The following is a 15513-nucleotide window of genomic DNA, read 5'->3' on the forward strand; positions in this document are numbered from 1 at the left end:
CAAGGTAATAAAGTAAAAAAAAAAAAAGTGTTAAAAATAATTAAAAAAAAATCGCTAAATAAATTAGTAAAAAAAAAAAAAAATATTCCCCAATAAATCCATTTTTTCAAAATAAAAAAAAACAAAAACAATAAAAGTACACATATTTGGTATCACCGCGTCCGTAATGACCTGCCCTATAAAACTGTCCCATTAGTTAACCCCTTTAGCGAACCCCTTAAAAAATAAAAATAAAAAACGAAGCAAGAAATAATGATTTATTATCATACCACCGAACAAAAAGTGCAATAACGCGCGATCAAAAAGACGCATATAAACATGCATGGTACCGCTGAAAACATCATCTTGTCCCGCAAAAAACGAGCTGCCATACAGCATCATCCGCAAAAAAATAAAAAAGTTATAGCTCGCAGAATAAAGCGATACAAAATTAATTATTTTTTATATAAAATTGTTTTCATTGCAAAAAACTGACAAAACATAAAAAAAGACCTAAATGAGGTATCGCTGTAACCGTACTGACCCGAAGAATAAAAACGCGTTATCAATTTTACCGCACGCGGAACGGTGTAAACGCACCCCCCCAAAAGAAATTCATGAAACGCTGGTTTTTGTTCATTCTGCGCCCCAAAAATCGGAATAAAAAGCGATCAAAAAATGTCACGTGCCCGAAAATGGTACCAATAAAAACGTCAATTCGTCCCGCAAAAAATAAGACCTGACATGACTCGGTGGGTCAAAATACGGAAAAATTATAGCTCACAATATGTGGTGATGCAAAAACTATTTTTACAATAAAAAGCGTCTTTTAGCGTGCGACAGCCGCCAAACATAAAAACCGCCATAAATCGTAAATCAAACCCCCCATTATCACCCCCTTAGTTAGGGAAAAATAAAAAAACTAAAAGAAAATGTATTTATTTCCATTTTCCCGCTAGGGTTAGGGTTAGGGTAGGGTTAGGGTTAGGGTTAGGGCTAGGGTTAGGGTTAGGGCTAGGGTTAGGGCTAGGGTTAGGGCTAGGGTTAGGGTTAGGGCTAGGGTTAGGGCTAGGGTTAGGGCTAGGGCTCAGATTAGGGTTAGGGGTGTGTTGAGGTTAGGGTTGGAGTTATAATTGGGGGTTTCCACTGTTTGGGCACATCAGGTGCTCTCCAAAGGCAACATGGCGTCTGATCTCAATTCCAGCCAATTCTGCGTTGAAAAAGTCAAATGGTGCTCCTTCCCTTCCAAGCTCTGCCATGTGCCCAAACAGTGTTTTACCCCCACATGTAGGGTATCAGCCTACTCAGGACAAATTACAAAACAACTTTTGGGGTCCAATTTCTCCTGTTACCCTTAGGAAAATAAAAAATTGGGGGCAAAAATATAATTTTACGGAAAAAAATGTTTTTTTTATTTTCACGCCCAGGCATTATAAACTTCTGTGAAGCACTTGGGGGTTCAAAGTGCTCTCCACACATCTAGATAAGCTCCGTGGGGGGTCTAGTTTCCAAAATGGGGTCACTTGTGGGGAGTTTCAATAGTTTAGGTACATCAGGGGCTCTCCAAACGCACATGACACCCGCATACCAATCCATCAAAGTCTGCATTCCAAAACGTCACTACTTCCCTTCCGAGCCCCGACGTGTGCCCATACAGTAGTTTTCTCACACATATGAGGTATCAGCGTACTCAGGACAAATTGGACAACAACTTTTGGGGTCCAATTTCTCCTGTTACCCTTGGGAAAATAAAAAAAATGGGGACTAAAAGATGATGTTTGTTGAAAAAATACGATATTTTTATTTTCACGCCCGGTCGTTATAAACTTCTGTGAAGCACTGGGGGGTTCAAAGTGCTCACCACACATCTAGATAAGTTCATTAGGGGGTCTAGTTTCCAAAATGGGGTCACTTGTGGGGGGTTTCCACTGTTTAGGTACATCAGGGGCGCTCCAAACGCACATGACACCCGCAGACCAATCCATCAAAGTCTGCATTCCAAAACGTCACTACTTCCCTTCCGAGCCCCGACGTGTGCCCATACAGTAGTTTTCTCCCACATATGAGGTATCAGCGTACTCAGGACAAATTGGACAACAACTTTTGGGGTCCAATTTCTCCTGTTACCCTTGGGAAAATAACAAAACGGGGACTAAAGGATCATGTTTGTGGAAAAAATACGATTTTTTTATTTTCACGCCCGGACGTTATAAACTTCAGTGAAGCAGTGGGGGGTTCAAAGTGCTCACCACACATCTAGATAAGTTCCTTGGGGGGTCTAGTTTCCAAAATGGTGTCATTTGTGGGGGGTTTCTACTGTTTTGGTACATCAGGGGCTTTCCTAACGCGACATGGTGTCCGATCTCAATTTCAGCCAAAAACGTCAAATGGCGCTGCTTCCCTTCCGAGCTCTGCCATGCGCCCAAATAGTGGTTTACACCCACATGTGGGGTATCAGCGTACTCAGGATAAATTGCACAATATCTTTTAGGGTCCTGTTACTTTTGGAAAAATAAGAATTGAGGGTGAAAAGATCATTTTTGTGGAAAAAATATGATTTTTTAATTGTACTGCTGTACGTTATAAACTTCTGTGAAGCCCTTGGGGGTTCAAAGTTCTCACCACACATCTAGATAAGTTCCTTGGGGGGTCTAGATTCCAAAATGGTGTCATTTGTGGGGGGTTTCCACTGTTTTGGTACATCAGGGGTTTTCCAATCGCGACATGGTGTCCGATCTCAATTCTAGCCAAAAACGTCAAATGGCGCTGCTTCCCTTCTGAGCTCTGCTATGCGCCCAAATAGTCATTTACACCCACATATGGGGTATCAGCGTACTCAGGACAAATTGCACAATAACTTTTAGGGTCCTGTTACCCTTGGAAAAATAAAAATTGGGGGTGAAAAGATCATTTTTGTCTAGTTTCCAAAATGGGGTCACTTGGGGGGTTTCCACTGTTTAGGTACATCAGGGGCTCTCCAAACGCGACATGGCGTCCGATCTGAATTCCAGCCAATTTTGCATTGAAAAAGTCAAACAGCGCTCCTTCCCTACTGAGGTCTGCCATGCGCCGAAACAATGGTTCCTCCCCACATATCAGGTATCAGCGTACTCAGGACAAATTGCACAATAACTTTTGCAGTCCAATTTCTCCTGTTACCCTTGGTAAAATAAAGAAAACTGAACCTGAAGTATTTTTTTTGTGAAAAAAAAGTTAAATGTTCATTTTTTTTTTAATATTCAAAAAATTCCTGTGATGCACCTAAAGGGTTAATAAACTTCTTGAATGTGGTTTTAAGCACCTTAAGGGGTGCAGTTTTTAGAATGGTGTCACTTTTGGGTATTTTCTATCATATAGACCCCTCAAAGTGGCTTCAAATGTGAAGTGGTCCCTAAAAATAAAATGGTGTTGCAAAAATGAGAAATCGCTGGTCAATTTTTAACCCTTATAACTTCCTAACAAAAAAAAATTTTGGTTCCAAAATTGTGCTGATGTAAAGTAAACATGTGGGAAATGTTATGTATTAAGTTTTTTGTGTGCCGTATCGCTGTGATTTAAGGGCATAAAAATTCAAAGTTTGAAAATTGCGAAATTTTCAAAATTTTCGCCAAATTTCCATTTTTTTCACAAATAAACGCAAGTTATTTGAATGCAATTTTACCACTACCATGAAGTACAATATGTCACGAGAAAACAGTGTCAGAATCACCGGGATCCATGAAAGCGTTCCAGAGTTATGACCTCATAAAGGTACAGTGGTCAGAATTGTAATAATTGGCCCGGGAGTTAACGTGCAAACCACCCTTGGTAGTGAAGGGGTTAATATGATTGGAAAACATTCTGAAAAAATGTGAGTTTTCACTTTTTGCACAAAGTTTGGTGATGGAGACCACCTGTTTTTTCTTTGGATTGGTATTTATAGCACCAGTGAAACCGCACTGGACATCTCCTGGCATCAGACTGATTGTGGACACAGAATTATAAATTCTCATACGTTGGGGAAGGAGAAAGCGGAAGAGCAGCCTGTGGTTACTGCTGGCTACTCTGCCCAACATCGCCCTGTGTGGGGCCATACTGTTGCCCATGATGTGGGTAGTGTCCTGCTTCCTGTGATTGTTGGGGGTATTGGCCAGAGTAATAATGAGGAGGGGCATCTTGTTGGCTGTGGTAGGCACATGTCTCATACCCACCAAGATAGCCATATCGTCCCCAACCAGGTTGGGACCAGCCTCCAACACTGGGTGGGAACAAGTGGCCATATTGGTGTGGTTGGCTAGAGGCAGACATTTGTGGCTGCTGTATTGAAGGTTGGGTAGTGGGAGGAAGGGGGTGAGGTGTAGGCCCACGTATTTGAGGATCCTCAGATCCTGCTTGAGCTCAGATCCTGCTTGAGCATGCATTTGTGGGGGGGTGCCTAAGGCGCATGAGATTTCTTGGGGAAAGCTGCCACCTCTCAATATATTCAAATAATTCATAGGGGATATTGGGGTATGTGCACGCATCAAGCATTATCTGAAAACATCCTCGAATACAGAGCCTGACCTCATGGGAAAGGGCACGGAGATAAAGGGCCAGGCTGCGTGAGTATGCCTCCTCCCCATCATCACTATTTACTCTGGATAAATAATTTAGGACCCCAGTGTCCACATTAGTGCGGGTATCAGTGGCAGGTATTTGCCGCCTTCGGCTTCTTCCTCACCGGGATGTGCCAGCAGGCTGTGGGGAGCCCCGGATGTGGCCAGTTGGGCTGCTGCTGATGTTGCCCTGCTCCTCTGCTCTTGCTGATGCTGCAGCAGCACCAGATGGTCCTGGTGGTGGGCTTTGGGGCGCAGGCAATGGCACTTCCTGACTAGAATCTTCAGCCATGCTCCTAGTAGGGGGAGATGGGCCAGCCACCTCTTCCCCTGCAGACACAGGATCGATGATGGGGTTGGTTTCGGAGCCAGTTCCTCTGTCCATAAGGTTGGACTGAGTTCTGTTATGAAATAGAACAGAGCCAAAAATAACTAAATATTTTTGGCCCTGTAAAGTATCTGTGCAATGTGGTGTGAGGTATCTACTTACGGTCTGAGATCCAGAATTGGGGCGAGGAAGAAGAGGCGGTCATAGTATATGTACTTTCTCTTGACGTAGCCCGCATCACCACTCCTGGACCGCTGCTGACGTTCCCGGCGGTATTGGCCCCGGATGCTTCGCCAGCGTCTCATCACATCTTCCACTGCAATGTGACAGGAAATATTGTCAAATTCACATATTTGATAGGTCACATTTGCTACCAGTTGTCTAGGCATGGGGCCTTCTGGGGTGTCCTTTCTACCCATGGTGGCATATCTAATTGGGGCATACAGGCCAGATACACAGGGTCACATTAGTTGATGTATCAAGTAACTACACTTAATAACTTGTTTGGCTAGGAGGATGAGGAGCTTGTGGCCTGGCCCAAATTATGGCAGTGTCAAACCACGTGTCACATCAAAATCTAACGGCCTCATGAGGAAAAAAGTACAAGCACAGGAGGGGGGGGGCTGATTCTGTATGCATTTTTTTTGTGCGGTAATTTTACTAATTTTTTGGCTTGTACTTACTCAGTTTCTGCTGCTCCTCACGTGGCCGATCACCAAAGTCATGGAACATCTGCCTACATATGCGCCTCCATGACGCCTCCTTTCTTGCCCGGTTGGCATAATGGGCATCACGTTGGTCCCATAGTTCGGGCCGTTCCTGCACCAGGACAAATAGCATTTCCACATTCAGAAAAAATGTCTCCATGACGCTGCTGTACTCCGTGGAGGCTGACTTCCTGGATGTCTGGAGCGCTATTTGAGGTGATTTGCATGTCTAGGCTTCCTGATGATGGATTGGGCCATTTCCTGGCAGCAGCCAAAAGACCTGCGTATTTCTCGCAGGTCACATGTGTGGTCCGTGTGTAATCCGTATTTTTTGCGCACCCATAGACTTGCATTGGCGTATTACGGCCGTAGTACGCTGACAATCGCAGCATGCTGCGATTGGCACGGACCGTAGAATACGGATGAGAAATATACGGCTGGTGCGAGGGACCCCATAGAGAATCATTGGTCCATGTGTAATGCGTGCTTTTAGCGCCTCTCACTTGTCCGTATTCCTCGCCAGTGTGACCCCGGCCTTAGGCCAGGGTCACACTGGCGAGGAATACGGACGAGTGAGAGACGTTAAAAGCACGCATTAGACACGGACAAATGATTCTCTATGGGGTCCCTCGCACCAGCCGTATATTTCTCGTCTGCATTCTATGGTCATGCTGCGATTATCAGCGTACTACGGCCGTAGTACGCCAATGCGAGTCTATGGGTGCGCTAAAAATACGCATTACACACGGACCAGATGTGTGACCTGCGAGAAATACGCACCCAGTGTCCTTTAGAAAAGCCGGCAATTCAGTGCGCGATACAGTAAAATCACACTGACAGGTTTTATAACACAAACGAAAGAATAGATATAAACACATATAATACATACATATATATATATATATATATATATATATATATATATATATATATATATATATTTATACTTCACAGAGTTCTTCATAGCAGAATAGCCGCTAATTCAATTGCCGGCTTTTGTGATATCATTCCCCGACCCGACATGAAATGACACATGGTTTACATACAGTATAGCATTTCATTTCATGTTTTCTTTTGTATGTCTTTCATTAGTAATTAGATGAGGGTTGATGTGTAAAATTTGGGAGGTGTAGGTGTTAATTTAAGGGGTTAATTAGTTGTTAAAAAATGTGTGGGCTCCCGCATTGACAAATTACCGTGGGAGCCCACACATTTTTTAACAACGAATTAACCCTTTAAATGAACAGCTACACCTCCCAAATTTTACACATCAACCCTCATCTAATTACTAATGAAAGACATACAAAACAAAACATGAAATGAAATGGTTTACTGTATGTAAACCATGTGTCATTTCATGTCGGGTTGGGGAATGATTTTACAAAAGCCGGCAATTGAATTAGCGGCTATTCTGCTATGAAGAACTCTGGGAAATATAAATATATATATATGTGTGTCTCAATGACATATGTATATATATATATATATATATATATATATATATATGTATTCTATGTGTCTATATCTATTCTTTCGTTTGTGTTATAAACCCTGTCATAGGGCTCCATTATATGTCCATATCGCAAGCCGGTGAGAAAATCTCAGCATACGGATGGCATACGGATTACATACGGATGCTTACATGCGCAAAATACGCGACCACACCTTGCTTACAGGTGACATACGGAGCACTATTTAGGGGTCATTCATCCGTATTACGCATGTAAACTACGGACCGTATTTTGCGTCGGTTAGTGTGACCCCGGCCTTACTGAGATGGGAGATGACAGTTGGTGCTTATAAAGTTCTATGAAGGGAGAGGAGGAGCTTTATAAAAAGCATATATAGACACTGTGCTGCAAGTTCTCCTGAAATGACAGTTACAGTTTCTCATAGGACTTCATGAGCACCAACTGTCATCTCCTCTCTTAGTAATGGGAAAGTCTGTATTCATTCAAGACACATTTTACCCATGAATTTAGAGTTTTCGGAATAAAAGATCACTCCAGGATGTGAAAGAACCAGATTTCTCTGATAAGATATATTGCAAAGAATCTTATTTTCATGTGTAATATTGATTTATGGGGGGGGGGGGGGAATGAAAATGACGGTTACTGTTTAACTTTCACTTTTCTAGACAACGAAGACTCATTCATATGTATTGTCTTTTGCATGCGATAAACTGAGAGATCAAGAAATACAAATTAATCTAAATCCACTCCTGAACATTGTGATTGTGTCTCTTCCTGTAAAAACATGAATCCATTGTGGAATCTTAAAAAAAAAACCTCTGCTTGTGCTGCGATATTAAATGTGAAATCCCAAGTCCATTTATAGTAATGTCCTGATGCTGCAGTATAAATAATAAGGCAATAAGTACCTGGTCTCTGTCCCATTTACTTTTTTATTGCAGATTGCTTGGCAAAACGACAGGCCTGGCAACAAGAATAGCTGGCTCGCCAGAATGCATTAATGGTTTGGTCTGCTTTCTCCATTTTAATAGCTACTTAGCCCAATTTAGCAGGATAACGGAGTGATGATGAAGTCTAGACACAGATTGCAGCGTTGTGCTGTGCCACTAACACAATAATGAGATTCCCAGTAAAGGTCACTCTGACTACATTACACTGATCAGCTGTGTATAGCTAGTACCACCATATTATCTCCAATAATGTGCAATACACTCACTGTAGATATACCAATCTGCAGCTCGCTATCTGTTCAAGACTGTACTAGGCTCTATGACCAGGCAATCAGTGGCGTAACTAGAGTCTGGTTGGCCATGATTCAAAATTTGCACCTGGGCCCCCCACCTCACTCACATATTGGTCAGATGTATAGGTTCTTGTAGCATTCTAAGTCCTAGAAGGACATACTTGTTGACTCCCTCCCCCATTATGTAGTAATGTCCCCCATCCTGGTATATATATCCCCCACCCTGGTATATATGTCCCTCATCCTGGTATATATGTCCCCAATCCTGGTATACATATTTCTCCCGTTCTGGTATATATAAACCCCATCCTGGTATATATGTCCCCAATCCTGGTATACTTTTCACCTGGTCTTCCACTGTTCTTTATCACCTAAAAAAAGCAATCCTACTCACCTTGCCCACACTCCAACACCGCACGGCGTTGTCTTTTGTAGCCGGCTGATAACTTCAGCATGCTAGTGACGGGCAGCACATGAGGTCACTGTCATGCACCCCCAGTCATGGACACACCGACATCAGTTGCTGGCCTCTGATTGGCCGGCAGCCTGTTCTGCAGCGCAGGGACCCAATGGGTCTCTGTGCCCCAATCCATTTCAGCTGAATGTACGTCCTCAGGTCCCCTCTCGCATAGGCCTCAGTGTCAGTCGCACCCTCTACAACTGCGATCATTACGCCCCTGTTTTTAGCTACTGTATGCCTTTGTAAGGAATTTGATAGTATAAAAATAAAGATAGACTAACATATGTTCACCTGGCATAGGTTGAAAGGACACTCTTTTGGTGTTTGTTGGGATTCGTTTTGCATACCTGATAGGAGGTTTTTAAATGTAGGCTCTTAAAGGGTTAACTTATCACAGGGGATCTAATCATTGGAACCCACCGTGACCCCTAGACTGAGATTCTGGAATCCAGAAATCAGGCTTTGCAAATCCTCACCTTGAATGGAGCGGAGATGTGCATGCTTGACCTCCACTCCAGGCAGTTATTCATGTCTGTCAGTCGTACAGACCAGGGTTCCCCAACTCCAGGCCTCAAGGCCCACCAACAGATCATGTTTTCAGGATTTCCTGAGTATTGCCCAGGTGATAATTGCATCACCTGTACAATACAAGGGAAATCCTGAAAACATGACCTGTTGGTGGGCCTTGAGGACTGGAGTTGGGAAACCCTGGTACAGACAATGAATGGAGCGGATATGATGTGCATGCTTAACCTCCACTCCAGGTGGTTATTTATGTCCGGCAGTCCCATAGACGATGAATGGAGCGGATATATGCATGCTTGACCTCCATTCCAGCTGGTTATTTTTGTCCAGCAGTCCCATAGATAATGAATGGAGCGGTTATGATGTGCATGTTTGACCTACACTCCTTGTGCTTATTTATGTCCGGTAGTCCCATAGACAGTGAATGGAGCAGATAAGACGTGCATGCTTTACCTCCACTCCAGCCAGTTATTTATGTCTGGCAGTCCCACATGTATGTCTCCTCTATTCAAGATGGGGCTCTGCAGAGCGCATTTTCCAGGTTCCAGAGGCACAATCTCAAGATCACTGGGAAGAAAGGATCATGACTGGCTTCTCCTCTGCATGATCTTTGGTGTCCTCCCATATAATATTTTGTACTTGTGTGTGTCTGCTCCAGGGCAGAGTCTAGAGGCAATGAAAAAAAAAAAAAGATTGGGGTCAATAATGCAAATAGGGGTCATAAACTGGGGACCATTAGAAATACCAAGTGTGCTTATCTACACCAACCATTTGCAGACATGACTAGCACGAGTTTTGGAATGGCAGTCTGAACCTAGCCTAATGCAGGGGAGACATGGAAGACCCATGGATGTAATGCATACCTCCCAACTTTTGAAGAAGGGAAAGAGGGAAAAATGTGAGGCGCGCGCAGCGCGCCACGGAGATTTTTAGGCCACGCCCAGACCACACCTATTTCACAACTATTCACACCTATGTCCACGCCCCAACCACACCCATTTAGTTCTGCTGATCACACTGGTACTGAGGGCACAGAGGCTGGCATTATGGGCACAGTGGCTGGTACTGTGGGCATACTGACTGGTACTGAGGAAAAAAAAGAACAGAGAGAGAGAGAAAAAAGGAAAACAGATTGAGAGAAATAAAGAAAGAAAAGAGAAAGAAAGAGGTGAAAGAAAGAACAGAGAGAACGAGAGAAAAAAAGGAGAGAGAGAAAGAAAGAAAGAAAGAAACAGTGAGAGAAAGAAGGAACAGAGAGAGGAAAAAAGAGGGGACAGAAAAAAAGATCAGAGAGAGGAAAAAAGAAAGGGGAAAGAAAGAACAGAGGGGGAGAGAGAAAGAAAGGGGAAAGAAAGGGGACATAAAAAAGAACAGAGAGAGAGAAAAAAGAAAGAGGGGGAAGAAAGAAAGAACAGAGAGGGAGAGAGAAAGAAAGAAGGGGAAGAAAGAACAGAAAGAAAGAAACAGGGGAAAGAAAGAACAGAGAGATAGATCAAAAGAAAGATGGGAAAGAAAGAAAGAACAAAGAGAGAGAGAAAGAAAGAGGGGAAAGAAAGAAAGAACAGAGAGAAAGATGGGAAAGAAAGAACAGAGAGAATGAAAGAAAGAGGGGAAAGAAAGAAAGAACAGAGATAGTGAAAGAAAGAGGGGAAAGAAAGAACAGAGAGAAAGAAAGAAAGAAACAGAGAGAGAAAGAAAAAGAACAGAGAGAGAAAGAAAGAGTGGACAGAAAAAAGAACAGACAGAAAAAATAGGGGAAAGAAAGAACAGAGAGGGAGAGAGAAAGAGGGGAAAAGAAATAAAGAACAGAGAAATAAAGAAAGAAAGAAAGAAAGAAAGAAAGAAGGAAAAAGGGGAAAGAAAAAAAGAAAGAACAGATAGAGAAAGAAAGATGGGAAAGAAAGAAAGATGGGAAAAAAGAACAGAGAGAGAAAGAACAGAGAGAGAGAGAAAGAACAGAGAGAAAGAAAGAGGGTAAAGAGAACAGAGAGAGAAAGAGAGAACAAAGAGAGAGCAGGGAAGAACAGAGAGAGAAAGAAGGAAAGAAAGAAAGAAAGAAAAAGAAAGAAAGAAAAAGATTAGAGAGAGAAAGGAAGAGGGGAAAGAAAGAACAGAGAGAAAGAAAAAAAGAAAGATTAGAGAGAGAAAGAAAGAAAGAACAGAGAAAGAGAAAGAAACAAAGAGAGAAAGATTCTATAAGGATACTATAGCAGCCCGGCTCCCATTGTAATGCCCACCCGAGCCTCCCAGTGCAGGACATATCATGATCCGCTCACATGGCCGGCATCCCTGATTCCAAAGCGATCCTGCTGTCCACGCTGTCGGAGGAGGATACAGTGATGGATCTGAAGCATTCCCTGAAGTGCCTCCATGGTTCCGTCACAATCTCTTCCCGAAATTGCTTCATTTCCGGTCAGCTTCTAGCACGTCACTTCCGGTGGAATGTCACGTGCGAATTTTAAAGTGCTCCTCAGGGCTCCGCTGGAAAAGTAAGCTCCCGGCCGGGACAGTGGGGCAGACACTTTCAAAATCGGGACTGTCCCCCTGGATCCGGGATGGTTGGGAGGTATGAATGCTCCCCACTGTACACCTTGTACATGCATGGCTCTGCACACCTCATACAGACACAGTTCCGCTTTGTATGCCTCGAACACACGGCTCCGCTCCGTACACCTCGCACACACACAGCTCCACTCAGAACACACATGGCTCCACTCCATAAACCTCGTACATATGCGGCTTTGTTCCATACACCTTGTACACACGTGACCACGCTCTGTACACTTTGTACACTCATGGCTCCACTCCATAAACCTTGTACACATTCGGCTTTGCTCCATACAACTCATACACACGCGGTTCTGCTCCGTACACCCCGTACACATACTGCTCTGCTGCGCTCCGTAAACACACGGCTCAGCTCCGTACACTTTGTACACACAGGGCTCCGTTCCGTACACCTCGTACACACGCGGCTCCGCTCCGTACACCTCGTACACACGTGGCTCCGCTCCGTACACCTCGTACACACGCGGCTCCGCTCCGTACATATCGTACACACGCGGTTCCGCTCTGTACACCTCGTACACACTCGGCTCCGCTCCGTACACCTCTAACACACGCAGCTCCTCTCTGTACACCTCTAACACATGCGACTCTGCTCTGTACACCTCGTGCACACACGGCTCCCCTCCGTACACCTCGTACACATGCGGCTCCGCTCCGTACACCTCATACACACACGGCTCTGCTACATCCACCCTGTAAACCCCTCCTGACCCCACACAGAAACTTCCCCCATCCAGCACCATGACGACCAGCACAGCAGAGTCCTGCATACACCGAAGCTTCTGATCATGTGACCCCTGACTCCTCCCCTCCTGTGACCTCATCACAGGTCCTGTGCACACAGAAGAGAACAGAATAGTGACGTCATCGCAGGCTATGGTGGGTCTCTGGGAAGGTGAGGATGGGGTCGGTGCATGGGGTGGCTTTCGGCTTATCAGTGAAGTGCAGGAAAAATAAGCTCCCGCCCGGGACAGCGGGACAGGCAGTCAAAAACAGGACTGTCCTTCCAGATCCGAGATGGTGGGGAGCTATGTGTAATGTGCTCAAGACACACCTGCAGAACAGCTAACACATTTGAATGAGTCAATAAATGGAAAGACATCTGTCCTACAGGACTCCCACATTTTTTTAGAAGCAGTTAAGTGTGCCCTGCCACAAGACAGTTAGCTTCTTATTAGTCATGCAATAGTCCATGTGCCTTTGAAGTGAAAAATTGGTTGCTTCTTGGCTAATACTATAGTCTGTTCAATAGCAGGGGAAAAAAATACTTTTTTTTGCTTTGCCCAAAGCACCTCCCATGGGTTTTTTTTATTAGGTTAAAGAGAAACGGCCGTGTTCATTTGTATTTAAAAAATCAATAGCGCCATGAAAATAAAAAATTTTGCAATATATTTAATTGGAGAAATCCATTTTTTTCTCCTCCTAGACTGATCTTTCACTCTCAATTCAGGGGTAAAATCTGTACTCAGTGAAGACAAATTTTCTCATTACTAAAATTCTATGCAGGAGGGAGGAGCTAGTGGCCGCGACAGACATTATGCTGCACGTTCTCCTGAAACAACAGGACAGGTCACACTTGCAACTGCAATGCGAGTCTCTCGCATGAATACCTGGCACTGCCGCCGGCACTCGGGACCGGAGTGTGCGGCTGCATGTATTTCTATGCATCTGAGCGCTTCGGTCTGAACCGTCGCCAGGTATTGAGGTGCGAGTTTCTGGCATTGCATTCGCAAGCGTGACCCCGGCCTAACTGTCATTTCAGGAGAACTTGCAGAATATCTGTGTCTTGCCTCCAGCTCCTGCCCCTCTACATAGAATTTCATGAGCGCCAATTGTCATCTCGTATCTCAGTAATGGAAACAATTGTATTCACTGAAGACAGATTGAATTTAGAACTTTGAGAACTAAATATAAGTCCCGGAGGAGAAAGAGGTGGATTTCTCTTAGAAGATATCCTATAAAGTTTCATATTCTCACTGCTAATGATTGATAAAAGAACAATGTTAGTGACGATGCAAAGAAAAGGGTAAAGCCATATCCAAACTCTGCTGAATTTTATGCAAGAGGATATTCCCCAAGGTGTTGTAAAACCACAAAACTAGTAATAGCTTTAGGCCGGGGTCACACTTGCGAGTGCAATGCGAGAAACTCACATCAATACCTGGCACTGCCACAGTCGGTTCGGACCGGAGCATTCAGCTGTATAGAAAGACATGCAGCCGCACACTCCGGTCCCGAGTGCCGGCGGCAGTGCCGGGTATTGATGCGAGAGATTCGTGCGAGTTTCTCGCATTGCACTCCCAAGTGTGACCCCGGCTTTAGGAGAACTATGAATAATAGGGTCACCCGATACAAATAAGCTGAAGATGTCACAATGTAACATATAACAATCCTCTTCCTCAGCCTCACCAGAGAGTCCTTTGAGAGCTGTTGTCCACTATAACTGCAGCCCGGTTACTTTGGTCACCTTCCCCCTGGTGGAGGACACTACTGAGGTTCTGGAGATCTCTGTGCAGAGTCCATGTGCCTGTCCGAGCAGTTGCCAGGCTGAAGATGTAGGTCCGGGGAACATCATCCTCATCATGTTTGCTGTGTCACTAATATCATACTTCTTGTTTGGTGAGTATACAGTGTCATACAAACCGTAATAGGCGACCATCTGAGTCTAGCCAGGGAATATTAACTTGCCTAGTGTCAAAATAGATATTTCCAGCTTTTGGCTCAGGCCAGGTTAGAATTAAAGGGGTTGTCCATGCTTAGATTTTTTTTTTCTTCACTAAGAGCGCCTCATTTGTTTATTGACTGCTTCTAGTATTGCAACCTTTGCCACATTCACTTGGATGTCCAGATCAGTAGTGTAAAAAGTAGTGCAAGTAGCAGCTCACCTTCTGGGAATTTGGGCCACAAGTTACAGGAGACAAATCCAACAATCAAACAAGCATTGTGCTGTTACTGGAAAACAGTAGACTTTTTTTTTCTTATCCTGGACAACCCCTTTATATTTTTGCATGCATTGTAAGACTGCTTATATGGATCAGCTGATGGGCACATGTCCTGCTCCCCCCACTCTCTACAAATGTCTATTGATAATTTCTCTCTGTAGGTGCTTCTTCCCTGCGCTCCATGCAAACACAAGAAGGAAGTCAAATCACCCCTGAACCTCGGATCTGGTGTGGGATTTGCTGCTGGTCTAGGAGAAAGCAGGAAACCATCTTGACAGACAGTTGTCATGAAGACGACTCCATAGATGTATAAATAAAACTTTAAATATTTTTTTTAATTACAGCTGCAATACCAAATGCGGCCTACAGAACAGAGTGGCGCTGTTTATACTGTTATATAAGAAATAATTACTGGATTGCTGGCAAATAGTGATTGTTATGGTAATTGAAATAAAGTGTGTGTTGGATTCTTTGGCCATCTTGGATTTCCTCCATTATAACCCCAGGTATCATTTGACCCAGACAAGACAGGTCTTTCTGATAATTACAGCCCTCCAGTCATTGGCGACTGACTTCCTTTAAACCTTATTGATAACTCCTTTTACAAATGTGATCGTGATGACCCTTAAATTACGGCGATTACAGGGGCACTGCTGTTGTGCTAACAGAGTAGGTTCATGGCCCGGGGATGTGCATTACCGGCAGCTATTTAGGA

The 15513-nt window shown here is 44.0% G+C and overlaps 1 protein-coding gene across 1 annotated transcript in view; it reads left to right on the top strand.

Moving 5' to 3' along the window:
- LOC141101697 (uncharacterized) overlaps positions 1–15274 on the top strand; it is a 39586-nt gene extending 24312 nt beyond the window's left edge. The window contains exons 3-4 of the mRNA XM_073590978.1: positions 14260–14475; positions 14960–15274. Coding sequence (XP_073447079.1) covers positions 14260–14475; positions 14960–15111 — 368 coding nt within the window. The 3' untranslated portion in view covers positions 15112–15274. The remainder of the gene's footprint in view (positions 1–14259; positions 14476–14959) is intronic.
- The last annotated feature ends 239 nt before the right edge of the window (positions 15275–15513 follow it).

The sequence above is a fragment of the Dendrobates tinctorius genome, unplaced genomic scaffold (assembly GCF_039654945.1).
Source record: "Dendrobates tinctorius isolate UK_male_01 unplaced genomic scaffold, ASM3965494v1 ptg000120l, whole genome shotgun sequence".
NCBI lineage: Eukaryota > Metazoa > Chordata > Amphibia > Anura > Dendrobatidae > Dendrobates > Dendrobates tinctorius.